This window comes from Channa argus, chromosome 23, assembly GCF_033026475.1.
Source record: "Channa argus isolate prfri chromosome 23, Channa argus male v1.0, whole genome shotgun sequence".
NCBI classification, from domain to species: Eukaryota; Metazoa; Chordata; class Actinopteri; order Anabantiformes; family Channidae; genus Channa; species Channa argus.
The window spans coordinates 10938201-10961748 of record NC_090219.1 but is presented as its reverse complement, the minus strand read 5'-3'; the positions used below and the strand labels follow the sequence as shown (position 1 = coordinate 10961748).

At 42.9% G+C, this 23548-nt stretch overlaps 2 protein-coding genes across 8 annotated transcripts in view; both read left to right on the top strand.

The window, feature by feature from the left end:
- Window positions 1-1338: 1338 nt before the first annotated feature.
- On the top strand, window positions 1339-10978 carry LOC137108567 (peroxisomal succinyl-coenzyme A thioesterase-like). 4 transcript variants are annotated; one of them, XM_067493321.1, is made up of 11 exons: window positions 1339-1408; window positions 3470-3666; window positions 3810-3909; window positions 3998-4194; window positions 4785-4954; window positions 5313-5432; window positions 6823-6905; window positions 8141-8231; window positions 8397-8477; window positions 8648-8789; window positions 9415-10978. In XM_067493321.1, the coding sequence occupies exons 2-11, from the start codon at window positions 3471-3473 to the stop codon at window positions 9549-9551; spliced, it is 1317 nt and encodes a 438-aa protein (XP_067349422.1). In that variant the 5' UTR covers window positions 1339-1408; window position 3470; the 3' UTR covers window positions 9552-10978. The 4 variants fall into 4 exon arrangements, with proteins under 4 accessions (XP_067349422.1, XP_067349423.1, XP_067349421.1 ...); XM_067493320.1 differs by lacking the exon at window positions 1339-1408 and adding an exon at window positions 1746-1955; XM_067493322.1 differs by lacking the exons at window positions 1339-1408; window positions 5313-5432 and adding an exon at window positions 1744-1955.
- A 449-nt stretch (window positions 10979-11427) lies between these two features.
- Window positions 11428-23548, top strand: part of grm8b (glutamate receptor, metabotropic 8b) — a 95576-nt gene continuing 83455 nt past the window's right edge. For 2 of the 4 annotated variants that reach the window (XM_067493311.1, XM_067493309.1), the window contains exons 1-2: window positions 11428-12203; window positions 15750-16583. In XM_067493311.1, the coding sequence (XP_067349412.1) occupies window positions 16041-16583 (543 nt within the window). In that variant the 5' untranslated portion in view covers window positions 11428-12203; window positions 15750-16040. Of the gene's footprint in view, window positions 12347-15749; window positions 16584-23548 lie in introns of all 4 variants that reach the window. The other 2 variants (XM_067493310.1, XM_067493312.1) reach the window with 2 other exon arrangements.

The window sequence follows — 23548 nt, the reverse complement described above, 5'->3', positions numbered from 1 at the left end:
ATGAAAATAAGGAAGGTGTTTATTTGAAGCAATTGCAATTTCAGTTTAGATGAGTTCTTTTTTCCTTTTGAATAGAAGTGCATAGATAGGGGTTAATGTGTCTGCCATATAATGCCAGTACAATGTACTTCATTATAATCATTGAATTATGTACAATATGTTTTTGATGACCTCATAAACCGTAAACATTTTTTAGAATTATACAAAATAGAGAAAGGCAGTAAACTCCCGCTTGATTAACCTATTGTACTCTGTAGCTCTGTTATAGTAACTACACGGTTCCTGGTCACTTTCCTGACCAAGACTGGTTACTCAATTTGGACAGACAGCGTGTTCTAGGAAAAATCCCGGTGATTTCAAACATGTTGAGGTCACTGTGCTCCTGACCTCAAACCTCTGGAAAAGGGTTTCTCCACTTAATCCAATGTATTCTTTGCCAAAGAGTCCTATACCAGGAATGTTGTGTCTTACATTAGCATGTGTTTCCCTTGTTGGACAACAATTCTGTTCTGTAGGCAAATCCTCCATCCATTAGCTATGCTCGCTTCACTTTTTAAAAAAAATTATTTAATAAAGGACTCAAAAGGATTTGGATTTAGTTTGGTGTTACGAAATCCCAACTCTGTCCTCAGGGATCTGCCTTCTAGTGTTTGTCTGTTGTTGGTCAGTAAGCCCATGAACTGGTTCAGAGATTAACTCACTTTCACAGAGACCCTCCAGACTGATGTGTTATACATTTACAGTCCCTCCTTTGAAATACTAAGAACACAGCATCTAATATATTGTAATGTGACACTTGAAAATCCACCCAAAGCTAAACTACTCATCTCCATTATTCCATTCAAAAAAAGGGTTATGTTTTAATGTTATGGGTCAGTAAACCTACAAACAGGTACAGAGATTCACTTACTTTTTCAGTAAGACAGTCTAGACTGACGTGTTAGACATGTACAGTGCCTCCAGTAGCCAGTAGCAGCCTACAAAGTCCTGCAGCAGCATCCTGAGGTCACCAGCAGCAGAATCGCTTTCCCTTGGTTCCAGCATCACCCTCAAACTGGCTGCTTACTCCCAGGTTGTTGAGGTAAGACAGCAATGACTGAAAGTAATTTTTTTCATCTCAACATTGCTCCAATAGCTTAATCGAGTGCAGCTACATTTAAAGTGACGTTAGAATTAAGATATTTTTAAAGCCAGTTGTTTTCTCTGGCCAGCACTAGCATGAATCTCACGAAAATCAATTATGCAGTTCTCATAATGTGTTGTTTTATATTGATTGACCTTGAATTTATGTATATTTAACATGTATATTTAAATGTGTGAGTCAGCTCAGATGTCCAGTGTGTATTGGTGGGAGTCATGTGCAACCGGTGGAAGGATCTGTGGCAAACATCTTTGCTTACTGTGACACGTAAGTTGTGTTGTTGTCAGTTACTTCGTTTTGTGACACACAGACCTAGATTTTACCAGCCAGAACTAGCGAACACATGTTTAAACTAAACCCGTTCAGTTGGGCTGTACAACCCAAAAAAATGTAATCTTTATTTTTTTTGTGCTGGGCAATCTGAGAGCAAAAAATGTGTAATGCCTTTAAATCTTCCATTTACAAAATCTATTCCATTTATTTTAAATATGGTGGCCAAAACTTTAGGACCATCGCTCAATATACTACAATCCCGTACGACTCCGTCATGATCCGGACCTCAGTTCCACTTCCTGCCCCGGACTTTTATTTTGTAGCCCCCTTTCCCTGCTTCCTGCCTCATGTTGAATTCCACCAGTCATCGTTCTGATAGTTTGCACCTGGTTCATTTATACCCAGCTGTCGCCACAATCCCCCCGCAAGACCCTCTGTCTTACTCCTGGACGTTGCACCTTGTTCCCTGGTTTACCTGAGATGTGTCTTTGGATTCCTGACTCTTGTTTTTTTTATTTCTGTTGCTTGTTCCCGATCTGAGGTTTGGTCAGATTCAGTTTTTTTTTTTTTATTGTTCATTTCGGATTTGTAGTTTACGTTTCATATTCGTGTTGGGTGTTTTTGTAACGTGCTGTATGTTTTTCATATCGTCGTCTTACGAGCGATCTCTTGTTGGTTCTTAAGGTTTTTTTTCTTCTTAACTAAACCTGTTTATTAATTTACTTCCTCTCGCCGCCACTTGGCTCCGCGTTTCTGACAGTTTCAACCTAAAAACGGAGAAATGAAAACATTGGAAAAGTAGAATTCACGGCAGATCATGTATTAGTTAGATTTCAGAGCTGTACCTAATAAAGTGGCCACAACGTGAAATCCACCAGGGGGTGTTAGTGATGTGGCTGGTCATCGGTGAAAAGTTACAGCATTTAAGTAAATGTACTCGGTAACTTATTCTTAAATGTTTCCACCCTCCACTACGATTCAGATTCTTAAAACAAAACTTAATAAACTAATAAATGCTGCTGTATGACAGCATTAAGGGTTAACGAGGTATAGGTACATAAAGTGGTTGCAAAATGAGTACTCTTGGTACTTTAAGTATATTTTGATGCTACTATATTTGTACTTTTACTTGGGTAAAGGTTCCAGTGCATCATGTACCTTTTTATAATAGAAGCTGCTCTTTACTTTGAGAATCACAGTTGGCAAATGAGTTGATAAAATAATTAACTTAGACGGAGTTTTAGAATCTGCGATACAACCGTTCCAGTAGTTGTTTGTTTCTTTCATCTATTAAAGATTTGAGGTGCAAATTTAAGCAGATCTGCACTGAAAACCCTTCATTCATTGGATCGGCACCACTATCAAAAGCAGTGTTGTTGGGGAATTTTATGGCATCTTGGAACATCTCTCCAACAGGCCACCGTGTAATGCACTGACACCGGGATCCCTGTTGTTTGTGTAGGAGGAGACTTAGGCTGCAGCTGACCCTTTGTATGGTCAAAGGTCAACTGTCATATCTAAACACAGCAAACTACCTGATACCAAGTCTGAAGAAGTGGCCGTCGTCCTTTTTTGTGTGCTTGAACACTAAGTCTTTTAAAATCCTATTTACTGAGATGCCATTATGAGTTTAAGTACATTTCATTTATACAGACTTGTAACAATAACTGGAGCTGAGAAGTGTTTTGCATTCATTGTAATAACAAGCACAAAAGTGGAAAAAAAGATCCTCATAAGTGCAAAAAAGTACAGTTAACTGTTTGCAGAAATTCAGAGGGATGATGTATTAAATAGCAAAACCAGCTTCAGTTTTATACGTTTGTCTTCAGGATTTCTACAGTAACAAACGGTGACACTACAGAGAAGTTTTTGCTCTTGTTAAAGTTGAGTTTATGTAGAATTCAAGAGGAATGTTGAGGAAAGAGTGATGTAAATAAACTAGATGTTTGCTGCCAAATGAGGAATGTATTGCATTCAACATAGACATGTTAGTAAAAAAAAAAAAAAAGAACATTACTAATACTTTAAAAAACCTCATGTTTTTGCCCTGTTTAGAATGGACAGGGAAAAGTGTTGTGTGAAGCTGTCGGTCCACCCGTCCAGAGGGCTTGTGGATGAGAAGTTCATTGTCCTGGTCCAGAAGGTCCCCCCTGGTTTCCAGTTGACTGTTCACTCCCTCCATCAGTGTGAAGATGGTCACTACTGGCAGGCATTTGCTCACCACACTGCCAACGCAACTGGGACTGTGAACGGTTCATGACTCAATATTTACAACTTGACAACTAATGAGAATGAATTAATAATGTTTGGGGGGGAAAAGAAATCACCATTTGATTTGATCTGACACTGCATTGAATGAATGAGAAATAATTTTTTTAAACTTTTTACTTTACAGTTGCTGAGGATCCCAGTCTTGGTGGGACATATTCTGGGGTGGAACCGGTGGGTCTACTTTGGAGCCTCAGTCCAGTTCCAGGCAGCCAACCTGGACTCAGGTAGACGAACTAGGCCACAATTGTTGAGGAAAAACTATTATAAAATAGTTATTATTATCAGAGATGGCTCTTTCCCATCGTCTCTCAGGCTTAGGAAGAAGAACGTCCAGACTCCCATAGAGGTCACAATCTCAGTGTACCAGGGTCACCAGACTGAGGGTTTTGTGGGGCAGATTCCTCTGGCCAGTGTGGTGGTGGAGCGTTGGTACATGGCGCCTGGTGTTCGCAGGATCTCAATCTCAGAGGGTGGACTCTCTGTGAGAGCGACCCTCTTCCTGCCCCCAGGTAGGACCAGAGTCTTGAGTTTAGATCCGACACTGTTTTGTACAAACGGGCACCTGTTCAGTCTGTGGTCAGAAGGACAAAAGACATCCGTTACTTCATAACTCTTATACTACAACAGATGGGCACTTTCTACGAATAAAATACAGAAAGGTGAAGGAGTCAGGCAATAAGAATCTTCCTCAGGGGCCATACATACAAGACTTTATGGTGATGCATAGTCTGTTATATCCTGGGGGAGTCCGGCTGTTGAAGTGGTGGATCGACTAACAGAACAGAAGTGACACCCAAAGCCATTTCACTAAGATAGATAAGAATAAATGAGGTACAGGGTTGTTCAAAAATAATAGCAGTACAATGTGACTAACCAGAATAATCCAGGTTCTTAGTATATTTTTTTATTGTTACGTGGCAAAAAAGTTACCAGTAGGTGCAGTAGATTCTCAGAAAACAAACAAGACCCAGCATTTATGATATGCAGCTCTTAAGGCTGTGCAAGTGGGCAATTAGTTGAAAGGGGTGTCAACCCCTTGAGATACAGAAAACTGGTGAAATGAAAACAAAATGTTTTTCATGTTTTGACTTGTGGGAAGGACCTGGACGTTTCCCTGGCATTTTGGATCTGTGGGGTGGTGGGGTGAATTTGATGGAGTACCGTGCAGCGCTTCTGGCTTCCCATGGCTTTGCCTCCATGGCCCTTGACTATCTGACCTGTAATCATTTGCAGAAAACGGGGAATATGGCAGGCATGGAGTACTTTGAGGTAAATCCCATTTGTATCCCAAGACTACAGAATCCTTAAATACTTACTGCGGCCTCGAGACTCGTTCCTGTACTTAGTTACCATGTCCTTTAATTCAATTGGTGGACAATAATTGTAGCTTTTACTCGGGGCTCTGACTCCTGGAGGCAATTCATCCATCCGTTCACTAACTGCATGCTTATTCTAAAAAGCTAAACCTAATTCAATCTAATAAAGGACTGAAAAGGATTTTTATTTAATTCAGTGTTAGAAATTCCAGTTCACTTACTTTTTCAGTAAGACACTCTAGACTGACGTGTTAGACATGTACAGTGCCTCCAGTAGGAGCTTGTTTTCTGGACATGTTTTTCTGCGGCAGGCAGCCTACAAAGTCCTGCAGCAGCATCCTGATGTCATCAGCAGCAGAATCGCCGTCTTGGGTCTTTCCCTTGGTACCAGCATCACCCTCAAACTTGCTGCTTACTCCCAGGTTGTTAAGGTAAGACAGCAATGACTGAAAGTAATTTTCATCATTACTCCACTATCTTAATCGAGTGCAGCTACGTTTAGAAATTAGAAGTAAGATATTTTTTAAAGCTACTATATGTAACTTTTGGGAGTCAGGCCACCAGTAGCACGAGGCTTAAAATCAGTCAATGAAACAATGACATTATTTATGACATTGAAATTCTCCACGTATTGTGTTTATAATGATTCTCAGCTGATTGAGCTTGAATTTATGTATATTAAATACAACCCCAATTCCAAAAAAATGATGGGATGATGTGTAAAACTTAAATAAAAACAGAATGCAATGATTCGCAAATCTCAATACTGTTTCATCCACAACACAAACAACATATCAGATATTGAAAGTGGGAAAAAATTAGCTAAATTTGAATTTGATGGCAGTAAAAAGTTGGAAGAGGGAGCTAAAAGGAGCTTTTCAGAGAAGCAGAGCCTCTCAGATGTAAAGATGGACAGAGCTTCACCAATTTGTGACAAACTGCACCAAACGATTGTGGAACAATTTTAGAAAAAATGTTCCTCAACATAACCCATTTTAAAAAGGCATTATTCTCTACTTGACATCACTGCATGGGCTCAGGAACACAAGACGATGCCATGCGTGAACACGGTCCAGAAACGCAACCGTGTTTTCTGGGCCAAAGCTCATTTTAAAGTGGTCTGAGGCAAAATGGAAAATTGTTCTGTGGTCATTTGTATCAACATTGGAAATTCTTTGTGGAAAGCATGGATGCTGCATCCTGTGGAATAAAGAGCAGAGGGACCATCCTGCTTGTTATCAGCGGACAGGTCAAAAGCCTGCATCTCTGATGGTGTGGGGCTGCATTAGTGCCTATGCTGTGGGCAGCTCACACATCAATGCTGAAAAGTACATAGAGGTTTTAGAGCAACAGACAACGTCTCTCTCAGGGAAGGTCTCGCAAATTTCATCACATCCGTCACAACAGCGCGGTTTTGCAGGAGAAGAGTCTGGTTGCTGAACTGGCCTGACTGCAGTTCAGACCTTTCACCAATAGAAAACATTTGGTGCATCATGAAACAAATGGTTGAGCAGCTAGAAGCCTGCATCAGACAAGAATGCAGCACCTGGTCTCCTCACTTCCCAGATGTTTACAGACAGTTGTTAAAAGCGGTACAATGCGGTAAACACCGCATTGTTCCAACTTTTTGGAAATGTGTTCCTGCCATCAAATTCAAAATGAGCTAACATTTTCCATGGAATGATAAAATATGTCACTTTCAACATCTGTTGTGAATAAAATATGGTTTGATGGGATTTTCAAATCACCGCATTCTGTTTTTTATTTGCATTTACTCATCCTTCCACCTTTTTTTTGGAATTGGGGTTGTGTTTCTGTCAGCCTAGATGTGCAGTGTGCATTAGTGGGAGTCATGTGCAGCCGGTGGAAGGATCTGTGGCAGACATCTTTGCTTACTGTAAAAAGTAAGTTGTTGTTGTTGTTTTTTTGTTTTTTTTTTTCACTACCAAACTCTGCATGCTCAGCAGCCTCACTCCTAATATTCAGAAAATTGCTACGAACAGAACTCTCTTGTAGCTTCTTGTGCACTTTTATATCTTTAAAAAAAATCCTATCAGTTCTTTCTCGGACTTGCATCTCATGAATCAGAAACACTTCTTATAGCACTTTGTAAGTTTTTGTGCTTGACTTAAAGTTTTGCTGCGCTTATAAGTTGCTTTGCATAAAAGCCAAATAACTAAATGGTAAAATGAGTCAGTGCCACAGTTGAGCTTTGGTGAAACACTGTTTTCTTTTAGTTAAAGGTGTGATAGAGTTTTTGTGGGGTGACTGTAGCTGTCGTTCGAAAGCCACAAGGTCAGTAGTTTAATTCCGATCTCCATCCATCGATCATCTGCAACTGATTATCCTATGCAAGGTCACAGATGGGCTGGAGCCTGTGTACTGGTAAACCCTGCGCAGGTCACCAGTCCATCCTACTGTGTGGGTGTCTCTCCGCTAACACAGAGACACACACACAGATATAGAACCATTCTCATTTACAGTCACCAATTAGCCTAACAACCTTTGGGAGGAAACTGGAGTAGCCGGAAGAAAGCCGAGCAAGCATGGGGAGAACGTGCAAACTCCACACAGAAAGGTCGGACGCGTGAACCAGCAACCTTCTGGCTGTGAGGTGGCAGCGTTAACCATTGGTTGGCCCAAGTTGGTGGGTCATTCTCATGCTTCTCCACTGATCTACAAGGGGCAGTAACATGCCAAGAAGTGAGGCAATGCACCAACATAGTTTGGGAAGAGCAAAACATAAATACTCCACAGAGGAGCTTTTATTGGAGACTGACTGACTCATATGTTTAACATTTACATTTAGTCATTTAACAGACGCTTTTATCCAAAGCGACTTATAAGTGATGTACAAGGCAGCAAGAATCTAAGTCAAGGAGAAAACATCAAAGCAAAGTCCTTTCTGAAAAGTGTTCACAGATCACGAGATGCAAGTGCGAGAAAGAGCAGAAAGGGTTTTTTTTTTAATTTAAATAGATTTAAGTGCATAGGAAGATGCGGAAGAGTTCAGTTTTCAGCAGTTTTTTGAATATTGGGAGAGAGTCAGCTGAGATTGTTCAATACTGCATATGTTCCCCTCAGGTGCTAAAGTGCTTATTTGTCCCGTCTTAGACAATTCTGCTTTCTGTCCAATTAGAAATGCTTCAAACATTCGCTTCAGTGAGGAGAAGCAGATAATTTCCCGTGATTTGTTGCCCATTCCCACCGACCCAATGCTCAAAGTGGACGTAAGTACAGCCAATAATCAATTTATCTTTTAATAAGGGAAATATGTCTTTTAAAACTCTCAGAGCCGATTGAGATCAGGAAAGTGATGATAGTCGATGTATAAAGACTTGAAACTGCAGCTGGTGGAGGAATCTGAAGGGTTGTTGCTGTTTGTCTCTGAGCAGGTTGGACAACTTCAGTGTCCTCTGCTGCTCGTTGTAGGGGAGGACGACCAGACTTGGCCCACCTACGAGTCTGCAATGGACGTAAGTGTATCTACACGATGACGAGCTCTAGGTAGCTGAGAAAAACTGATGGCAGGAGAGAAAGGAAGTGAGAGGTGAAAGTTCTTAAGAAGAGTATGTGGTAATTGAGGGGGGGACACCAGCAAATTATATACGAAGTGTGAAGATGTAAGAAACATTCCCCCCCCCAGATTAAGCAGATGATGGAGCGGGCGGGGAACGGCCACCTGTTGACCATCCTTTCGTACCCAAACACGGGTCACCTGATCGAACCCCCGTACACACCTCACACCCGAACCAGCGTCTTCGGCTCAGTTTTGACAGGGGAGAAGAGTAAGTTCACTTGTAACCTCTGAAGGTGTAAACGGCAGCAACGACAACAGTTCATGGACGACATTCTCGGAATATTCTAAGGGTTATTCTGAATATTTTAGCAAATAATGTGCAATTATGTCATTTTTTTTTTTTAACACACGTTCACGTCTGTCTGTCTTGCTCCATGTCAGTCTGTGTTGCTGACCACTTCACAATGATGGTAGAACATTTTACTCCTGACACGCGACTTTAAGTCACCAGTATAATGTTTTCTTACTGCTTTTGTTTGAATGCATTTAAAGCCGGTGCTTGAAACACAATTTAATAATAAACTTCTCTGCAACTCTTTCCATATTGTTGAGAAAATATGCCATAATATTTTTTTTTAATGTCGATTCTCGACAAGTGAGGAGTATCTGGAGTATTTGAGAGAAGGACAGCTTGTCACCTCCAATGGGAGACGAGGCTATCGCACGCTAAGTGCATCAAGTTCAATAAGAAATGGATGATAAGTAACTTGACCTTTGCACTGAAAAAACCTTAGACCAGCCTCCATCTTTTTATTGCCCGGGAGTCACAGAACTGTACAGTTTTGCCTGTTCACTAATTAATTGACTTCGTCTCTTCCCTCTTGTCTTTGCAGCAATGGTCTTGTGGGGTGGAGAGATGGTGTCTCATTCTCGCGCTCAGGAAGATTCCTGGAGGAAGATAGTGGCCTTCCTCATGGAGAATCTGCATGGGGGCAGAAACCCTGCGGCTTATTTATCATCGCACCTGTAACAGAGATTTGCCGTCAAACTGTGCCGTGACTGTCGGTGTATTTGTAAAATGCCAAATGAATAATTGTTCGGTTAGACTCTGCTGGTTTAACAGATACAGATTCTGAGCTCGAAAGGAATAAACCATTCAGCCTGTTGAATTGTTTAACCTTTAGAGGCAACGACTGTAAGCACATGATTTCTGTAGCTTTCTGAGTGAGAGATCAGGCACTTTGACACATTCTTCTTCAGCAGAAAACTCAATTTGTCTCAGGTTTAAATTTGGAGTTAGTGTCTCTGACACTGATAAAGTCACTTTGGTAGTTTTTGGATGAAGCAACCAAGTGTCATGATCTGGACCTCACATTCACTTCCTGCCGTGGACTTTTACGTATGTTGTACCTTTTTTCTCCAGCTTCAAGACTCATCACAGTTGTTTTCACCTGTTCCACTGACTTTTTTTCTTTTTTTGTTAATCACTCGTTCAGTTCATGTTGATCTAACATTCTTTTCAGCTTATCATTCAGTTGTGTGTGTGTGTGTGTGTGTGTGTGTCCCCCTCCCCTTGTTGCACTTAGGACCCCCCTAAATACTGCTTCCTGACACTAAGGCAATAAATAGTTTTCCCCACTGGCCTCGTTGGTATTATGTCCGCTTTTTGTGTTTGCTCAGGTTGCCGGGGTTTTATGTTGGATTCCGTTTTAGGATCTGAAACTGTTCAGTCTGAGATGCAGACGAAAAGAAGAAATCAGGAGGGTTTGTGTCTGTTTTCTCAGTGAACATTGGGCCTAAACTGTGTGTTTGTGACAGTACAGCAAACAACAGGTCGGGTGCTGTTACTGCTTCAGGCCCGTTTCCGTGTGTTTGCTGAGCGCTGCCACAACATGGGGACCTGAGTGCATCCAGTGATGCTGCTCATGTTGCAGCTCCTGTGGAGGCATAAATGTCATGAAACGGAAAAAAGCACCAGTGGTGGAATTGAGGGACATTTCCACAAATACTTTATGAAAGGTAAACATTTGAAGTACAAGTTCATTATATTCTAATTTTATGATCCTTTTCTCCCCCACAGCTTCACCACATTTCAGACCAAAGCAGTGTGTTACGTTTATGCTGTGAGGATTCCCTGCAGTTCTGTTCCCACTGGCTCGGCAAGTAGGACTCCACCGTATCGACCACGGGCTGAGCTGCACCTCACAAGATGGCGCCTTTGTTCCCCACATGGTGTCATCAAATTTCACATTCTCCATGTATCAGTAGCACTTGCGTATTGATACAGTGACATCAGTGATGCATCCAGAAACAATGAGACAATATTCCACTTTTAAAACCACAACAATTACCTCAGTACCCAAACTGTAACAAAGTGTCTTTGTGTAACACAGTTGTAAACATGCTTTGGTCCCTTTGCGTTGGACTTTAACAGGAATCTCACCTTTTTAGTGGGATCAACGTTTGGTGGTGCAGTGGTTTGCTGGAAGCTCGTGGGTTTGACAGGTGCAGCTGTGTCGGCCCTGTGATCACGGTGTATCGTTATACCCACATGAAGACTGAACATCATTAGTGACCAACGTGAGTGTGGTCAGTGGTTCACTTCCCATCCCTCCTGCCTATGTAGCAAAGTGTGTTTCGGCTCGACGTCTCAGTGGTTCTGGTGAACACTCGCAGGCCATTTTGTTATGTGTATGAATGTGACGAGAGCTGCAGTGACTCATTGCTCAGTCTCTTCTATTTATTTCAGTTCAGATGTTGACGTGGCTGCTCACACTTGCAGTCCTGGTCAACCTGTCCCTCCAGAACTCCTCCAGGTGACATCATCAGGAGGATTTTGTTGTTGTTTTGTTCTCTGAGCTAGAGCCTGAGGAAGCAGGTTGGAGAGTGAACGATTCTTCTTACACCACTGAGAGAGGAGCTGCAGCAGCGCCCTGTGTGTAGTCCCGGTGTTTGTCCGCTTGGGGGCATCCTGTCTCCACCTGTGCATCTCCAACCCCCCCTTCTTCTCCCACTGTCGGGCTGCGTGATGAAGCTCATTAACTTCATCTGTTACTGCACGAACTGCCCACACGCTCCTGCTCACTGCTTCATTTTTGTCCGGTTGCACTTTTCCCTCTCCCCCAAGACCCGGACAATGCTGTCCCTGCTCAGACCTGACACCAGCTCTGTGACCGGGTAACTCTAGGAGACACCCCGGACACCCATCCTGAAGTCGACTGGTGTGATGAGCTCGAGAGCCTCCTGTGACGCAGGACTTTCCGCGCCGCACCGCGCACTTCGGAGAGCTCCGATAAATTCGCGCGTCCGTGTCTCGGGTCCTCTGGGAGACCGTGATGTGAGCATGTCTATACTGTGTCAAACAGCCCGATCTGAGCGCTGTCTGTGAGAGGAGAGGGGGCCAGACTCCGGAGCGTCAGAGCCGGTTTGAGCGGGGAGGAGTCGAACCGACACCCGCAGGTGATCCAGAGCGTCAGGAACCCACTTCAGAGGAATTTACCGCGTGCTGGCTCAGGACCAACAGCTCTGGAATAAAAAGTGGATTTCTGTTTTCTTTATCGTGTATGGATGTCGCAGGTTTTCTGATGTGACTGACAGCGGGACACATCTGGCAAACATCTGGCTGCTGACCCCTGACACCGGCAGAGAGAACACCTGGTCCAGTCCTGCTGCGCGGAGAAAGGTACCTGAACACACCGCGACGTTTAAAACTGAGTCTGAAACTGAAGGGTCAGAACACGTAGACCAGTGTTCACCAGGACTGTTAGGATCTGTTGGGGGACGGATCCGTGTCGGAGATCCGAGTCCTCACTCCGCGTAAAACCGGTCAGTAAATCTAAATCCGTCGCTGCCAGCGGACCTGAGGTTTGTGTTTCAGCTGGTTCCAGATCAGTTTCAGGATTTTGAGATTTCAGCTGATTCTGCCGGAATGCAACTTGGGCTCGTGCCGGTGCGCGTGCCCGTCAACGTTTGCGAAGTGCGTTTCACACACTGGATCAAAACGACGGAGTCAGACGGGGTGTGTGTGTGCGCTCTATGCGCGTGACTTCGTGATGCCTCTGCGATCTCGCGTGCGCGCCTGTAGCATGTAATTTGTGCTCGTGCGTTTTACAATATGTCTATCTGTACCCACGTGCGCGTGCATCTTATTATTAGCGAGTGCGCGCGCCTCAGGATTTGCGTTGTATAATAGATCTGCAGGTAAAACGTGTGTGTGCGCGCGCTCGCAGTTTTTCAGTGTGCGTGCAAAAGTGAAGTCCATGTGCACGCGCGCCCACGTCTTTATGATTGTTTGACAACGCAGACTCACACCCGTAAAGTGTGTGTGTGTGTGTGGGATGTTTGAGGAGGGGTGTATGTGTAGGTGATTGTGTGGTTGGGGTCTATCGGCAGCAGATCATCCAATCACACACGTTATACACAAAGGAAAGAACTCACTGAATCCTGTTTAAATGCACTGTGGCCAAAAGTGTGTGGACAGCGGATTGTTGCAGCCACATGTGATGGTTGAACACATCGTCACCCAAGTACATATTTAGTCCATCAGACTAAACGGAGACACGATCTCTTCAGTGTAACAACCTGTTTTATTTAACTTCTGAACCCAATCACCAGGTTCTCCTCCAGGACTCTCCTGAAAAACGGAATAACAGAGCACCTAGAATGACATGTGACTGTCTGAATATGGCCAGTGGGTGCACTCTAAAAAGTAATCACGGGTAAAAATACAAATTTAGTGACGTAAGCACACTTTAATTTAAAAATATACTGTCATGCGTCATAATCATGTAATTACAGGTGTTTGTGTGTCATGTAAATTGAAGTTGTAGTAACTTAATAATATGGACCTGATAACTCAGTTTCCCTCCTCCGGTCCGTTACAGGACCTGCTGTACGTGGCACAGATATTTATAAAGGTGAGAATCATTTGCTTTACAAAGAAATTCAATTATTGGAATTTCGTCCAGCCTATAATTCTAGTGGTCTTATCATTAAAGGACAACACCAGCTAACAAACTACACACAGTGCTGCTTGTATCCTGCTTTGTCTCAGTGGATAAGGTTAATAAAGTGCCCTTTGTGAAGTTTGCTAAGCCAGAGACGGCTTTTTATTCGTGCCAGGGGGAGTTAGAGCTTTTTCCTCTATTAAAAAAAAAAACAACTATTTGGAACAAGTTATTTACGTGTGTCTTAAAAACTTTTGTTTATAATGCCAGTGATTAGGCGGAAAAATAAAAATGCATTTATTTCTATTTGAAATTGTAATTCTCTCTCTCTACATGTAGTTTGGTGAAATTAAGTGAAAGCAACAAACATTTTTGGTACAAATTTTTTTTTTTTTTTAGCTAAAACACTCGTTTTTAGAGGGTGTGTTGATGTGATCAGGTATAAGCAGCACATCAAGTGGAGGTGGGGGGAACAAATGGATTCAAAAGGTTTCTTCCAGCCGTGAGTTAAAATCCCTCTTTGGTTTTAACACAAGGTGCCGAGTCACTGGGATTTTAAACTCTACACAGACTTTAAGACTCATGGTGGGAAGAAGCCTTTTGCATGAAAGGTGAAACGTCCTTAAGGATTTTCATACACGTCCAGTTTAATTCCAATTGGCAACAAACACGTTGCCATTTATTTAGCAGGTGTGTGTGTGTGATTTAACAAAAAGAAAATGTAAACTTGTACCCATGATTCATTCTCTAACATGAGGGGCCAGTGCATCAAGAAAGTTGAGATATTTCACAGGAGTCTGTCTGAGTCCAGATGGTCGCACTTAACATTAATGATGACAACAAATGTCTGCTACACTATGAGAGAGATCAGAGATCACTAAAAATGTTGAAACACAACTTTTTCTACGTCTGTCTTCTGGTTTAAAGATTCACCTTCTAAAGTCTTTGTTTCCATCTTTGGCGTTTTATGGCAGCCGGCATCACATCTATTGCATTGCTGCCATCTTCCATCCCTCTTAAAGTCCAACCAGTAAGATTTGACATGATTGAAGATGGTGGACCCCCCCTCCCCCATGAAAACAGTTGGTCTGTTCCACTTCCTGTTTGGAGATTATGGGAGGCCATCTTGAATGGAGATGAATCCTTTGGTTAACCATGAAACTGGGAAATAAACAGGTACTGTGGATAAAACAAAACTCTGTTCTGGTGTTTTTCCACCAAGAACAGGGAGATGTGAGATACAGTCTCCTGATCAGTGAGGTTTAAGTGGCTGCGTTTTACATTTAGGGCCACTAATCGAGAACACAACGTTTTCTGAAGCAAATGTGGCTGTTGTGTTCAGTAAATCTGAGAACAGTCTGAATATTTTTGTAAATTTGTTCAACAGTTTTAAATGCTGTGGCAGCGGGAGAAGCACATTTGGTTGTGATATGATGTAATGAAGCTGCATTTGGGACCATTGTGGGTTTGGGTTTGGTGAAGCAAGACTTGATGAGTTAGTTCTGCTGCTTCAAGCTTAACATTACTACTTTTAGCACAAACAGTTTTTCACACTTCGGTTTTTGAGCGTAAAACTCCCACAGGCTAAAGTGGAGTCATCAGATTTGCAGGCCTCAGTCAGTGTGGCCCTCAATTTCCCCGACAGAGAATCTGAGAATGCGTGAATGTGTTGGATGCAAAGCCTCATTTTCTCCACAGTCCGATTGAATCAACCCCCTAAAAAATGTAGGTGTGTGTGTGTGTGAGAGACCGAAGGCTCTTTGCTGACTTTAATGCACATACGCAACCCATTGATTGTAAAAGGCAAAAGAATCATCAGGTTTGTGTCCGATTTCTAATCAATGAATCTGTTTGCCACACTGCACATTTACAGGCCATTAATGTAAAACTTGGATGGATGCTGAAACAATTACACGAAACAAGTAGTTCTTTAGTTTCTGTCGATGGAAAAATAATCTTTCAATCAATTATTCTTTTTACTGCTTCTACAGCGAAGACATTAACTTGGACTTTGGGGAATTGTGACAGCCGTTTTCTTAAAATTTCCTAGACTGAAGGATAGATAATCGGCACGTTAACACGTGTATATAATCAATAAATGCAGTCGTTGGTCAGCTCCCTTCGCTCGCTCCTCTGGGACTCATTCTTGTTTATTGTCATCAGCAAATTTGATGGACGGGTTCTTTTGGTATTTAGCAGCACAGTTCTGCGGTAGAGAACTTGGGCATCAGCGTTGATTATTGATGTCCCATTGATTCTTTTCTCCTCTGAATTTCCAACAGGATTCTGGAAGAATGTAAAAGTGGAGCTGCTGACACCATAAAGCTCAACTTCCTCGGCTGCCTCAGACAGGTATGTCAGAGAAAGGAATCTGTACCACAGGAAGTCCTCTGGGTCAGCGCTTGTAGGGTGGGAGGACCCGCCAAGGTTGATCCTACCCTTTGTGGCGGGGGCCTCAATGGTCTGGCTTGTCACGTCCTCGCCACGCTGCCCACCTGCTGCTGCCGCCACCAGTCTGTTGAACGCACGATCATATCACGGGTCGCCTTCCCTGCATTTTGACTCACTGCAAAATGGCGAAGGCTTCAAAGTCCCCGCTTGTCTCCAGCCACTGCTTCTTGTCTCTGTTGATGGTAAAGAGCTGCTGGCTTCTAGGTTTTGCCTCCCAGAAACCGGCCATTACGGGGGACTCCCACCAGTCTCAGCTGGAGTATGCCCACTCCATCCGGGTGGATGGCGACATCATCCTGGGTGGTTTGTTCCCTGTGCACTCCCGTGGTGAGAGGGGCATACCCTGTGGCGAGCTAAAGAAGGAGAAGGGCATCCACCGACTGGAAGCCATGCTGTTTGCCATCGACCTCATCAACAAAGACCCAGAGCTGCTACCCAACGTGACCCTTGGAGCGCGCATCCTGGACACGTGTTCCCGCGACACCCACGCCTTGGAGCAGTCGCTCACCTTTGTCCAGGCGCTAATCGAGAGAGATGGCTCCGACGTTCGCTGCTCTAATGGAGAACCACCAATCTTCGCCAAGCCAGATAAAGTAGTGGGCGTCATCGGTGCGTCGGCCAGCTCCGTGTCGATCATGGTGGCCAACATCCTGCGGTTGTTCAAGGTAAGAAAACTCCGTAGCGCTGAGATTTCTCGTGAAGTGCTGAAGTCGCTGCTGCTGCTCTGGAGTGTGTTGTGACTAAGCTGTGGCCATCAGGTTCATAGCTGACAGAAATCTGTTTCAGTGGAGCCAGTGAGCTCCACGTCTTCCAGTAGTCGACTAGTCCAAAGGTTTTCTCGTAGCTTTAGCAGCATTAAGAGGCACATGTTCCAATTATTTGAAACGAAAGCATCGTTGATCAGGGCCATGAAACCTGAAATGTTTTTCTCCTATAGCATTTTTTTTTAAGTTATAAAGGTAAAAAGTGTGATGGTACATGTGTCTTAAGGTGAAATGTTAGAAGGATTGTGTGTGTGTGTGTGTGTGTGAGTGTGTGTGTGTGTGTGTGTGTGTGTGTGTGGCCAGAGTTTAGATTCAGTTGTAAACATTCAGAAAACTTAACCTCTTTACGTCTGGTTGCAACTGAAGTTCTCGTGGTTTTTGCAACAGCTTTCTAGTTAAATGTTGTCGCTTTGCTACTTGAAACTCTGACATTTCATTCAAATGTACATAAAGACTAATAATCAGTTGACAAAATGAGGGTTTCACCAGCAAGTGACGTTACAGATCACGAGGAAAGTCAGGAGTCATGTGTTCACTGTCAGTTCACTACTTTGTCGTATCATTATCAATGCTTTTGCAAATACAGACAGAACTTTATTTAAAATGTAAAAAATGTACGAGTTGTAATTGCCATGTCATTTCTGATTAGTCCTGTAAATTAATTAAATCCTAAGAAATCTTGGATGTCAAATATGAGAGATGACAAAATGTGTGTGTATATTCAGTCAGTTATCTGACTCGACAGATGGGTCCACACACTGAATCCAAACAGGAAGTGGATTTGATAGCACCCTCCTCAGTCTGTAATTAACATTTTTATCCACAGTGTCATAGAGATGATATCTGGAGGATTTATGTGTGTGTGTGTGTGTGTGTGTGTGTGTGTGTGTGTGCGTGTGTGTGTGTGTGAGTGGCTCACTGAAAAGTGTAAAACAAATCAGCTAAGCTCAGCAGCAGCTGTATTTCCAGTAGAAATGCGTTGAAATCCTGAAGCACACGGGTTTTTTAAAGGTGGCTCATACAGGTGAACGCTCAGTGGAGTCTGTTACAACGTGGTACTTAAACCTCCTGTGAGTCCGTAATGGATAAACCAATGTAATGGATGGATGATTCCTGAATTTCAGTAGTGGTGGGGAAACATTTCAGGAATTAATTTTGCTGCATTTGCTTCACTTCGAGTCCATCTGTGCTGTACTTTATGGGCACACAGATTCTCTGAGCTCACCTTCACTCCAAGTTATGGAAAGTTATGAAAACACCACATGCTACTTAGAATCGGCTTTTGATGTCACGTGACCTGCAACATCGAATAATTTCCTCCTGCTTTTCTCAATAAAGCCTGAACCAGGTGCTGACATGAGTCACAGCTTCCACCTTTTAAAATAGCTCCTTTAAAAGTAAATGGTCCCTTAAAAGTCCTCCACCACAAGTAAAAGTACCCTTTTAATAAGAAGTTAGATTTGTTTGCAATAAGCAGAGTGTACGTATTAGTTTGTCGAAACTTGAAACTTTTAATAACTATTTTCTGTTATTAAAACTTTCAGCTTTTTATTTCCTGGAGTCGTTTCACAGTGAACTCAGCCCAGTTAAGTAGTTAAGGAAATACCGGTCAAACATACTGATATTTCCATTTTTTATTTTTGGTTTAGTTACATATGATAGACTTTTTGAGTCTGGACCTGACTGACAGGCCTGAATAAATATGAAAAAAAAAAAAAGCTAGAACCACAAACTGTGAAGCTGCCACTTGCTAGTAGACAAAAACTTGCTCATGCTTTTGTTCCTCATTAGCTTCATCATCCCGCTGATCTTCAGACGGCCCTTTCTCGCGGTGCATTGACATAAAAAGTTGATCCCAGCTGTTGCCTTGTCTAATTCACTGTGTGCAGAGCATGTAGGGAAACCGTATCTGGAGGGGGTGCGTTGCTGTTCACAGCAGCAGACAAATTGCAATTCGCTAAATTAGTGATGAGCTGTATGATTCATGCGTATGTGTACGAGCCCGACCAGCTTAATGAAGATAGAAAGGCCCGACATCACTTATCTAAAATTAGCCCGCGTTGCCTCTCGGTGGCGAGTGGGGAGCGGGAGGGGGAGGGGGGGATGGCCAGATTGTGCTAACGCAGAGGTTCCCTCACGCTTCTGCTGCTGCTGTCACAATCTTCAGTTGCAGACAACAACGGCGGACTGCGGTTGGTTTATAGTGGCCAAATACAAACGCTGTAGAGATGGAGCTGAGAACTCAAGTAAGGCCACAAGCTCGTCTCCTCCCGATGTAACGACAGTAAGGAAGCTTTCCGATTGGTACCACGCGTTGCTGCCAGCTCTTGCTGAAAGTCTCAGATGTGACGTTAGCTTTGTTGCACAGATGTAGAGAAGAGGTGGTGCAGCTCAGGTCCTCTCTGTTGGCCCCACCTGGAAGTTTAGCAGTATTCACGTCCATAACTTCTGATTCCCACAGTGCACCATGCTCCTTCATGAGATTTCATTTTCCCCGTTAATGTTGTTGTTGTTGTTTTCCCTCTGTTTGATATTAGGGCAACGTGTCCTACAGCGAATTGAAATTGGCAAAAACACATTTATTTGAAAAGATTAAAAATAACTGGATTATTGTGACGGCTGTGATTATTGGATTTTTTTTATTTTTTTCAACTCAAATAATCTGTTTTACTTTGACTCTACATGAGAACAGTCACATTATATGATGCACTTGCTTTTTTCATTAAATAATAATTAAGTCACTATTAAATAAAGTCATATCAGGTCAGGTATTTTGAATAACTGCAGCTTTGCTTTACACACATCATTCAGATCAACCCTATAGATTTCAATCGCAGTGTAATGTTTCCTTCGATGTCCTCTTCAAATTTTAGCTCCTGTCAAGATTTAAATATAAAGAAATCATCAGGGTCTTGATTCTGAGGATTTTTACAGTTAACAAAACCGTCTCCTGCCTCCTCAGAAGCTTCGCTGAGGATGTCAGAGGTGAGCTCCTCCATCTGAAACTGTGAGATGTTGTCAGTGCATTTACATAATATTTGCACATCCATTTCACAGGGTATCACACAGTCTAAGCCCAGCCCGGTGTTCAGGAGGATGCTCTGCTGCGACAGTAGCTCACACTACTGCGTTATATTTTTATTTCTGCGTGGGAGAGACAGAATTACTGAGGTCGTGTTTATGAGCTCGCTGCAGGCTCTGCCAAAAACACTAAATAAAAAATGAAAGTGGTGTGAAAATAACAGAGGGAGGAATGAAAACAGAGAGGACCTTCCTGGATCGTTTCATATTCAGAGAGAGGAGGAAATCCAAGAGTCCAGCAGCACGACGCCTCGGTTTGTTAATGAATAATTAAAAAAACAGTTGTGGCTTGTCTCCGGCAGCTGAGGGGAGGGCGTCGGACGACCACATGGGTTAATTAGCTTTGATTACTAATCAGAACAATTATGACAATGAATGCTTTAGTTTTTTTATAGAAACGGATGCATTTATGGATAAAAGCTGACTAAAGTGTTTCACAACAGTAAAATAATAGAGAAATAAAATGGACAGGAAAGTCAGACCAACGGGGACAGTTCTAAGTTGGAGAAAACAGAAGAAAAGCTTAGTTTAGCTTAGTGTCTTCCGTCTGAGGATTTGCCCACTTCTATCCTTCTCCATTTATTTATAGCGTTTTTGTAGCTGCAGAGTTGTTGTGCGTGAGACGAGGACAAAAATACCAATTAGGATAAGAGAGAGTCCAAAGCTGGACTTGGCAGAAATCGAGTGTAAAATAATGTCTTAAAGGTTGACGTCAGGGTCACGTGACAGTTGCCTGCTGCATTTAGTGAACTGGAGTCTGTGATGCTCCAGAGGTCTTCAGAGACAGTTCAGTCTCCGTTTTCACACGTGTTCAAACTGTGCAAAGATCTGCTGCATGAAAACCGAAGTGTTACCTGCTAATATCACACCACCCTGTGCTAACTTGTGATTAAAAACAGCAGCAGATGGTTCACAAAACGCTAAAGCTCCTGACCTGTGGGCCAAAGGTGAGTCCTTCAAGCTGAAAGCCTTGCAGACGCCACGTGGAGCTTGTCACTGTCACTGGACACGTACAGGTAGAAGTATAATGAAGCTACACATGGACCAATCGGGGGAGGAACTGAGCTACGTCCTGAACAAGCAGTGTGACTTCATTTTCAAAATCTTGGGTGATGAAGCTTCCCACCACACACAGAAGCCAAGATGGAACCTGCGGGAGGAACCACAAACTCTCCAAGCTGTGTGCACACACCCACTCTTACAGTGTGTCGTGTGTGACTTCAAACTCACACTAGTGCTCTGAAAAAAGTTCTGACCATCTTAAGACTTCAATCAAGAATATTGAAGTATTGTTGCCATTGTATCAACATCTGCACTGTGTGAAGTCAATGACTGAAATCAAACGAAGAAAGTTATAATTTAATGCCATTTCTCCAATAGTTTCTTTGACTCTGCAGGGCTACGTACAATAATAAATGATTATCATTGAAAAGCAAAGTCAATTTTACATTCAATAAAGAACTATAGTCTGGATTAAAAGCCAATCGGAGACAGGACGTATAGAAATGATGTCAGAAAAGACTCACAGGTCCAAATGTAATCTGTCAAAACTGAATAAAATCTCAACAATATGTCAGTTCCAACTCTGCGTCTGGACAGGATGGAGACTGGGTCCAGACCTGCTCAAAGAAACTACAACACATGGGAAAACAAAGTAGAGTTGGGTTCAGCGAGACTGAACGTGTTTGGTGAGGGCGCCCTCAGACATGTGTCACATTAGAGCAGCCATGACTGACTTGGACTTGTCTCAAACAGTGCTAGACCTGTTTTTAAAAAGATAGCAGCCATCAGTTCAGTGACTTGAGACTTTGCTCAGACTTGTCTCAGCTGATTCACACCAGCAAATGATGTGCAAACGTAGGAAAAATTCTTCTGTGCTTAGTCGGTACAGTGTGACCTCAGCATCTCAGTCTGGGCATCACATCCAGCTTCGTTTCATATTAATGCCATGAAAATATGAATGACATCAGGGAACCGCTGACTTTCTGTAAGAAACAAATCAATGAGAGCAAAGTGTCTGTCTGCTGTCTTGTCCTGATTGCACGGATGTAATTTCTCTGAGAAAGAAAAAAGGACGGTGGAGAAGGTGGATAGTGGATTTTAATGGAGGGGTATTGTAGCGACAATTCATTAGTACGGCTGCTGATGAAGACGTCATCAAGCTGTGCGAAGCCATCACCCTCATTGAAGATTTTGTGCTTTATGCTAATTTATCTTTTTAATAATTAATTCTGTTACTGAAAACATCACAAACGTGTGTGTGTGTGTGTGTGTGTGGGTAGGTGTGTTTCCCAAAAAAAGGTCTACATCCATCTTATGAAGTAGATCTTAAAGAAATAGAAGCTAGTCCAACTCCAGAACTTTTATTGACAATAAAAAGCAAAATGCTAAATATCCATCAAGTTATTGTAAAACACTTGTTTCCTCCTAAATTTGCAATAGTTTTTTTTTTTTTTTCTTTTTTTAATCTAACAACAAACACCGGGTCAAACTTTTGAACAATAGCATTTATTCCTCGTGTATTTATTAAAAAAATCACACAAAAGATTTTTCGGACTTTCGGTCAATAACAAACGACACCACAGGCTGCACAAAGGCTTTAAAGGCCGAACACGTCATCTAATTATAATCGTGAAACTTTGGATCATTAATAATGATTTCAGGACAGCACGGCTGTGGAGTGGTTAGCACTGCCGCCTCACAGCTAGAAGGTCGTTGGTTGGAATCCACCTGCCGCCTGCAGCCTGCCTGTGTGGAGTTGGCATGTCCTCCCTGGTGTGCTGGTGTGGGTTTTCTCCTACAGTCCAAAGACGTGGCCCTGGGATGAACTGGAGACCTGTCCATGGTGGACCATGTCTCATGGGATACACTCCAGCCCCCCCTTGACCATGAGCAGGTTAAGCAGTTGCAGAGAGTGGACAGTTGGATGGATTCTACAATCTGTTAGCTATAAAACCTTCATGCACCTAAATGTAATGCCGTTATATTTTGGACTGTCTGTCTCTTGTCCTTCTGTTGACGGCCATTGTGAGTTTGGTTCAGGACACACACGAAGGACAAACCTCGCCTTTGGGTGAGAGCAGCCAAGGGGGAAGACGCGTTGACCTTTGCCCTTCTGTTTCACAATTAACCCGATGGCCACGAGATCAAACACTCTGCCCAGGGGGGAGATTAAGCCTGTCTTATCTAAGGGAACAGCTGCCTGACCTTTGACCTTTTGATCTGTGACACCATGACTTCAGCGCCGTCTTGATGGCTACAATGATCACACCAGTGAAATCTTTTTGTTTTTAGTTCCTAACATCCACGTCATGCTTTGTCTGTCGGTCTCCTGTTTGAGCAGGTGGTGGACAGTTAATCTTTAAAAGCGTCTTCTCTGAATTCCTGTGATTGCTGACACAATGAGAGCAGTGAGAGACTGAACCAAGTCGTTATGAACCTGATAAACAAGCAAGAAAGCAGCAGCTCTCATTGTGCATCTGATTCCTTGCAAGGATCTTTCTCATCTACTGCTCAAGATTTGATAGTGGACTTGAAAGGATTTGGGGTCGATAGCCGGATTTGGGTGCAATCAAATGCTATCGAGCGCATTCCTATGTCTCACCCTCTTCCTCCTCTTCAATGTCAGGAGAATCTCTTCCTCTCCTCTCCTGTGGGAGTTGAACATCTTTTGTCCTTGTGAATGTCAAAGCTTCTGCAGCTCATTCATCACAGACTGATCCATCTCCCACCGCCTCCCTTTTTACAGATCTACCGTCAGTGCAGATGTTCTTAAAGTGGATTAT